Below are 7,872 nucleotides of genomic sequence, written 5' to 3'. Positions count from 1 at the left end.
GTGACCTGGAGGGCTTCTCCTGCCACCCCCGGACCTCTCCTGCCCTGCTCAGTCCTCTGTCCCGTCTCCCTTTACAAATGTGAGTAAGCACTTTGCTTTGTATTTTGCAGGAATGCCGTGAGGCTTTGCGATGAAAGAAGGGCTGACAGGATAGGCTGGATAAAGCCCTAGAAAATCCTGTGCTCTGCCTGGCGACATGTACCCTGAAATTGCCTCTTTCAAACACCGCTTTCCATTAGATGGCAGCAGTACGTGCCCAGTGCCACAGGTTAAACCCCCCCAGCTCTATAGGATTTTTCGTGTAGCTGTGACTTTGTGCTGTCAGGGAAGGGGGGGGGATGAGTTGTTCTGTGTTCAGCGTTCGACATTTCCCCTGTCAGATAGAACAACTCCGTTCTGCCAGGCGTGTTCCTTGGGGCGGCACTGGGAACCAGTATCTTTAGCGTGTTGGCCCTTGCAGGGCGCTGTGCTTTGCTGAAGGTGGCTGAAGCGGGAGCCCTGCGGGGACTTGTGGCCGGACTGGCAACCTGGGAGGTGCCGGTAGATGAGGAAGGGGTTGGCTGTCGTTCAGGCTGGCAGTGCGCTTTGCCGGGGAGCCCTGGAGTGCTTCTCCATGCCTCTTGGGCAGTCAGCCCTTCTGAACACAGGGTAGCGCTCTCAAGTATGGCACTTGTACGCTTCCTGGCTCTGGAAATAGCTTTATTATCCTTGAGCATGGTTTGGCTGGCTTGTGGACAGCAACCATGTAGATGCTTGTCACATGAGCATTTCAGAACAAAAGTGGCACGAGAAGAGGTAGGGGGACAGCTGTGGGTACCTGTGTGCACTGGGCCACCTTGTTTGTAAGAGTTAACGTCCATCTGTTTGGTACCTCTGGGGAGTTAATAGTGCGTTGGGTAGTGAGTGACTGTCAGAGCATCCATAGCATTAGGAAAGGGAGAGAGAGAACAATTTCCAAGCATCCTGGGAGTATCTAAGGCAGCCAAACCAGCTGCCAACGCTCTATAGAAAGTGGCACATGAAAAGACTCTCCCCTACTCAGGGAGGGTGTGTGACCCAAAAAACGCTTCTCCCTTTCCGGGAAGAAAACTCCCCTCAAATAGTTAAAACATGCAGTGACATGTGTGAGGAGCCCTGCAAGGACATCTGTCAACAGGCACGGAAGGCTCTCACCGCGGCAACCAACCATTGTTTCCCTGCTATATTGCTTTCCACTTATGAAGGCTTAATCCCCTTTTAAACAAATTGCTGCGGCAGCAGTGGCTCCTCACGCTCTCAGCAAACGGGGTCAGCTCAAGCAGGGTGCAGCAGGCTCTCAGCCATGAGATAAGGGGTATTTAACATGCCTGGGGTGTGGGTCCCACCATCCCCGTGGAATGTTTGTGTTTGAAGTGGGGCTGGAGAAACTGTTGCCCCGCAGGCCCCTCCGTTCCAGCCCCAAGAGCAGCTCCCCCCCCGGCTTCCCAGCCCACGCCACAGCTTTCCCTGCGCTGCTTTGCTCCGTTGCAGTTGGACATCAGGCTGGCTGGTGTGTCCTACCTCCCTGGTGAGAGGTAACCGAGGAAGAGCTAAGAGAAGGCACGTTGGAGGAAGGCAGCAGGCGGCTTGAACCTGTCTGTGGGCTGAGCAGGGAGAAGAGGACAGACTCTGGCGGTGAGAAGGGAACTTTGCTGCTGAGTTCCGGGCAGCTTTTCTGATGTCTCCTTGCCCGTGTTTTCCTCTTGTTCCTCCAGCCTGGGAGGCAGTGACCCTGGGTCCAAGCTGGACACAGCCAAGGTGCACCCTGACGGGCCGTGGGGTTCTCCTCCTCGCCCTGGGACTCTCTTTCCTGCTGTGGGGAGTCCTGCTGCCTTGCGCAGACTGCAGCCCCCAGCACTCTCATGGCTACACAGCCTATGAGATAGTTGTTCCAAGGAAACTTGGCCCCAGGGCAGGGAAAGCCAGCCAGAAGGTAGTGTCCTACATCATCAGCATTCAGGGGCTGAATTACACGATTCACCTCAGGCAGAAAGACTTCATAATAAAAAAATTCCCTATACTTACTCGTGACTCCCAAGGAGAAATCGTGGTCGAACAGCCCCGTGTGCCAACAGATTGCTATTACCACGGCTACGTGGAAGGCGTCCCAGACTCCGCGGTGTCTCTGACTACCTGCTCTGGGCTCAGAGGACTGCTGCAGATTGGAAACTCAAGCTACAGCATCGAGCCCCTGGCGGGTTCCACCATGGCTGAGCATCTTCTGTTGCTGAGGGAGGAGGTGGTTCCTGGAACAGTGATGTACAAAATGCCCAAGAAAGGCAAACAATTTCCAGGTCCTGGTACAGCGACAGGACAGTTCCAGCCCCGGAGGCACACACGGTATTTGGAGCTCCTCGTCGTGGTGGACAAAGAAGGTTTTGATGCCTTTGGCAGAAGTATAACTAATGTGACACTGGAAGTTACTGAAATAATCAATCTGGTGGATGGACTGTTTCATTCTTTCCACCTTCATGTTGTGGTAACTGCACTAGAGGTCTGGGCGGAGAAGAACCCTATCAGTGTTACTGCAAACATAACCGAGGTCCTTCATAATTTCAATCTTTGGCGGAAGCAGCAAAGCCTTACGCATGATGTCGGGTGTCTGTTTGCCTCGATGGTCTTTGATGATGGTAAGAGAGCATCGCACGTGGATGGCAAATCCAACTTCGCCAGTGCCTGTGATAGACAACGCGCCTCTGCTGTTGTATCGTTTGCAAAAGAGCCTTACATGGACACGGCTGTCCACGTCGCTCGTGCGTTAGGGTATGTCCTTGGTATGGAGCACAATGACAGAGACTGCAGATGTGGAAACACATCGAAATGCATCATGAGCCCAAATGGCACAGTCAACTATCAGTTCAGCAACTGCAGCAAAAAGCACTATTTTGATTTTATAGCTTCAGGGCAAGGATCCTGCCTTAATAACATCCCAGAATCGGTCATGACACTTGCACTGCAGCGCTGCGGGAATGGCGTCCTGGAGGCTGGGGAAGAGTGCGACTGCGGCTCAGAAGTACAGTGTAAGTTGGACCTTTGTTGTGACGATACCTGTCACAAAAAAAAGGGAGCTATTTGCACTTCTGGTGGCTGCTGTAAGAACTGCAAGCCCCTTCCAGAAGGATACGTGTGTAGGGAGAGTGCTGGTCCATGTGACTTGCCGGAGTATTGCAACGGGATATCTGAGCATTGCCCGGTGGATGTGGCCAAGCAAGATGGGACTGTGTGCGCTGAGGATGGGTACTGTTATTCAGGCAAATGCCAATCTCGCACATTACAGTGTATGAGTATCTTTGGCAAGGAAGCAAAGCCTGCTCCGCTAACGTGTTTCCAGGAGGTGAACACGAAAGGGGATCGGTTTGGCAATTGCAGGGGAGATGGGCTAGATGTCAGCTTTCAGAAATGTAAGGTAGAAGATGTCCTGTGTGGGAGGGTGCAGTGTGTGAATGTTAGACGTCTACCTAAGCTGGAAGATCACACAACCATCATTCAAACCCTGGTGGGCGATACCTGGTGCTGGGGCACAGACTACCATTTGGGTGTGGATGTTCTGGATGTTGGCGCCATTAAGGATGGCACGCAGTGTGGGGAGAAGAAGATCTGCGTTAATCGCACGTGTGTACCCGAGGAGAAGTACTTGACATCCCGCTGCTCTGCCAAGAGAACGTGCAGAGGAAAAGGTGTCTGCAACACTAGAGGAAACTGCCACTGTGACAACGGCTGGGCACCCCCCTACTGCGAATTTACTGGCTTTGGAGGAAGCGTTGACAGTGGGCCTGCCTTGGTCACTACAAAGGGGCTTTTTAGCTTCATCATTGAGATTATTGTAATAATGGTGCTCGCAGGACTTGCCACTGGGCACGTGAGAAAGCTCAGAGTAACCCAAGGATTGAACAGACTCGTCAGATGCTTTCGGGCTAGAGACCAGGCTCCTGAGGAGGATGCGAAGGACCAGACAGAAGAAGACAGCTCAAAACCAGCTGAGGGTAAAAACCCGCCCGAGTAGGACTTCACATGGCAGCGGTGGAAAGCTGGACCCAGTCAGTCACTAGATTCAGACTCCAGCTGCGGTGGACTCATTTAAAATTGATCCAGCTGCAAGTGTAGAGTTAGGGGACCTCGTTTTTATTTGGTAGGATAGAATAGATTAGCAAATATAAAATAGGAAAATTAAATTGTTTTGCTCGTTCTGTAGGAGGGGAAAAAAAAAAAAGTCATTGACAAAAATGACAGAAGCGCTCTGGTTAATTTGAAATCTGCCTGCTGGTTCACGCTGACAGACACAAGGAGGATCCCGCAGCGGCTGAGGCAGAGCCTTTTGCAAGGCAAGAGCAGCGGCCAACTCTCGGCCCAGAGCACGGGGGGCTGCAGCAGCAGGTCCCCCCCTCTGCTAATCCCCTAGTCCCCAAAGGACACCTGCTCTTCCCTCGGAGCAAAGAAACTTCTGGGTCACCGAAGGGGTGCGAACTGTCTGCCATCAGTGTGTAGGACTGTCCCCACAGCCTATGGCCACCTCCACTGACGCCGGGGTCCCAGGCAGAGCCCCACCTTCGAGCCCAACCAGGCACCGGAGCCCAGGAGCAGACACAAAAAACATCAGGCGGTGTTTAAGTAGGAGACAGGAGGAGGGGAAAAAAAGGGCTGGGAGGCTCGATTACAGGACAAAAAGATGTGGAATGGATCTGAAAGGAAAGAAGGGAGGGGGGAAATCATCACTGCTCCTCTCTGTGGCATCTGTGAAAAGCACAAAGCTGGTGGGATCGTTTGAACAGGAGCTTTCAAGGAAGGCTTTAAGCAAGTAAAGAAACTGCTGGCAGCACCTGACCCCCGCCAGGCTGAGCTGGCAAAAAGGCCAGGCGGCCACAGGGGTGTCAGTGCAAGTCAGGAGCAGCACTGAATAGAACAGGGACAGTGCAAAAAAAAAACTAAATAAAATCACTTCAGCACATCCCAAAGCAGCAGATGAACACGGGGGAGCAGCAGCCCTTCGTGCTAGAAGAGGGGATTTGCCCCACTGGAATGGGCTGTTGCTCACCTCCAGGTAGACCTGGTTAATGATAAATTCAGAGCCGCTGCCCGTGCTCACGTGTACGTACATATGAAACGTGTTTTTCTGTGTACAACAGGTGCCTGGCACAGGCCGGGCGTGCGGGGCAACCACTGACCGATGGCTGCCCTGTGGGTGGTGTTTACAGCAGGAGTCTCCAGAGAAAATATCAGAGCTATAGGCATATAATTTATAAATAAACAAACATATGTATATTGGGGGTGCATGCTGAGAAAAATTTTACTGATGGGGGGTGTGATTAAGAAAAATAGCTGGAGCCCACTGGTTTACAGACTGGCAGGCGAGGCGGGGGCCAAGGGGCATCGCCATTTGTAAAGTTAATTTGCTGCGAGGAGTGTTACGGTGGTTAATTCTCGAATTCATAATCCACAGGCCCTCGTAGGGCAGGGATCGCCCTTGGGGAGGAGAAGGGAGTGGTGAGGGACGTCTGGCTCCCCCCATCTCACTGAGGAGCAGGGGAGTCGTTCCCAACATCGACTGCAGCTCCCTGGCTGTGATGGCCGCCCCACGGTGCCCCGGTGAGGGAAGGACAGCAGGGATGGGTGCCTTTCATCCCTGTCACCTCACACGAGCACCCACAGCCCCCATGCCACGGCCTCGTTCCACCCCAGCCTCGTGTCACAGCCGGCTGGCAGCATGGCAGCTGGGAGAGACGGCAGCGCTTCCAGAACCTTCTCAAGGGGAATGGCCGCCCCTCAGGGCAGCAGGGTGCCACAAACCCCCATCGGGTCTGGGAACAGCTCCATCACAGCCACCACCTGAGCACCTCAAGGGAGAGAGGGTCAAGACGTCTATGTGAGGGTTGGCAGGACCCTCCCTGAGGTGTCTTACTGCCATTTTGAAGGCGTTGGCAATGAGATGGCTCCAGGCACATCATGGCGGCTGGGGGAAAGCCCTTTTCCTTAGGCCGGGGGTCTGGGCAGCGCTGGTGGCATCTCTCCTCCTCAGGGCAGGCAGCCATCACCTGCCGCCGGGCTATGCTGTCCATGAGATAGTCCGGCCGAGGAACCTGGCCCTCGGGGTGGGAAAAGCCACAGGGGGAGAAGTGTCCTCAGGGTGGAAGGAGAGAACTGCATCATCCACCTCACGCAGAAGAGAGGACTTCTTGTGACAAACCTGCCAGTCATCTCATAGAGCCTCAGGGGGACAAGGGTGGTGGAGCAGCCCCACGTCCCTGAGGAGTGCTACTACCTGGGCTACGTGGAGGGCAGCTCTGGCTCCCTCGTCACGCTGAGCAGCACCTGCCCGGGTCTGGAGATCGGGAACCTGAGCTATGGCATCAAACCTGTGCCTGGGTCCCTCATCTTCCAGCACCTTCTCTATCAGCAAGAGGAGACCCAGAACAAGCCCTTGATGCGCAGATTGATGGATGAGATGATCCAAAACCAACCAGGTGGGACAGGAGCTAAAACATCCTTAGGAAAGCATGACTTCTCTCAGAGACTGAAGCACACCAAGTACGTTGAGATATTTGTTTCGGTGAACCACTATCTGTTTTCCTTCCAAAGGAGCAACAAGATCTCCGTGCTGCTTCTGGTTACAGACACAATCAATTTATCCAAAACATACTCTTATCCTCTGAAGATTCACATCTCCCTGATCAGGCTGGAGATCTGGATGCACAGCAACTTCATCAGGTACAGCCAGGATATAGAAGTTGTTTTTAAAAATTTTAACAAGTGGGGAAATAGGGATCTTTCTCAGAGGATGGAATACGACATTGCACATTTATTTACTTACACGGACTTTGGACTAACTGTTTGGCTGGCATATGTAGGTAGCGTCTGCCACCCTGGTTATCAGTCGAGCGTTGTCTCACGCATACGGAGAGATTTCATAAGCTTTGCAATTATTTTTACCCATGAGCTGGGTCACAACCTGGGAATGGAGCACGTGTGCGGAGAAGCCACCAAGTGCTTCATGATGGGGGACTCACTCGATGGCACCAAGCCTTTCAGCAACTGCAGCCGCCAGAGATACTCCGAGCTGATCGGCAGAGGGGATGGTAACTGCTTGTGCAACATCCCAGAGCCCCACAGACTCCTCCATTTTAAATACTGTGGCAACAAGGTGATTGATGAGGGAGAGCAGTGTGACCGGGGGGGGTGGCAGGACTGCCAAAGCCACAGAGAGAAGCGAGACTCCTGCAGATGAGAAGCAGAGTATGGAACAAGAAGAAGTTGTTTAAAATAACGTGAAAGTAGCGGGAAACCCACCAGATGAGGTTTGGAAAGGACTCCAGGCCCCCTGAAGCTGGACTGCTAGTCCCAGGAGATTTTCCACAAAGTGATTTACACAATGTAACTGTGTAAACTGTACGAAAGTTAATTACACAAAGCTTGAGTATTTCCTCTTCTTGTATTACCTACTATGTAAATAAATTGGGGTTGGACCCAAAAAGTGAAGCTGTTAGAAAACAGGGTGTAAAAGTTAGAGAGTTGCTTTCAATGCTGCCAAAGATCTGTTTTATTTTCTATAGAACGGTGGGACCCTAGTGAATAATTCACTTGCACATCTAGAAGACTATAGAAGATTCATGCAAAGTCCTGCTCATCTGGTTCACGAGAGATGCTCCACTGTGTTGAAGAAGCTTATTTTTGTGTGTATCTATCTTAGCTGGGCAGGAGTTGGCATGAAGAACAGAAGGGAAATGTGCAAAAAGTCAAGGCACGGAAGTGAGCACTGATTTTTTGATGCTACTTTACAATTTTTCACTCCTTGCAGTTGACTATTAGTATGGTACCCGTTCTTATTTTTACAGTGAATTAAAAGTCAGAGATTGAAAAATA

The 7,872-nt window shown here is 52.1% G+C and overlaps 2 protein-coding genes across 2 annotated transcripts; both read left to right on the top strand.

Moving 5' to 3' along the window:
* The first annotated feature begins 102 nt into the window (after positions 1-102).
* On the top strand, positions 103-5,069 carry LOC128916951 (disintegrin and metalloproteinase domain-containing protein 21-like). Its single transcript, XM_054219283.1, is given in 3 exon segments — positions 103-1,451; positions 1,453-1,531; positions 1,713-5,069. Coding segments are annotated over 3 exon segments (2,463 nt in total). The 5' UTR covers positions 103-1,376; the 3' UTR covers positions 4,022-5,069.
* A 510-nt stretch (positions 5,070-5,579) lies between these two features.
* LOC128917140 (disintegrin and metalloproteinase domain-containing protein 20-like) lies at positions 5,580-7,737 on the top strand. Its single transcript, XM_054219787.1, is given in 3 exon segments — positions 5,580-5,601; positions 5,884-6,132; positions 6,135-7,737. Coding segments are annotated over 3 exon segments (1,374 nt in total). The 3' UTR covers positions 7,238-7,737.
* The last annotated feature ends 135 nt before the right edge of the window (positions 7,738-7,872 follow it).

This window comes from Rissa tridactyla, chromosome 13, assembly GCF_028500815.1.
Source record: "Rissa tridactyla isolate bRisTri1 chromosome 13, bRisTri1.patW.cur.20221130, whole genome shotgun sequence".
Classification (NCBI taxonomy): domain Eukaryota; kingdom Metazoa; phylum Chordata; class Aves; order Charadriiformes; family Laridae; genus Rissa; species Rissa tridactyla.
Note: the sequence above shows the minus strand (reverse complement) of the source record. Positions and strands in the feature narration are given on the sequence as shown.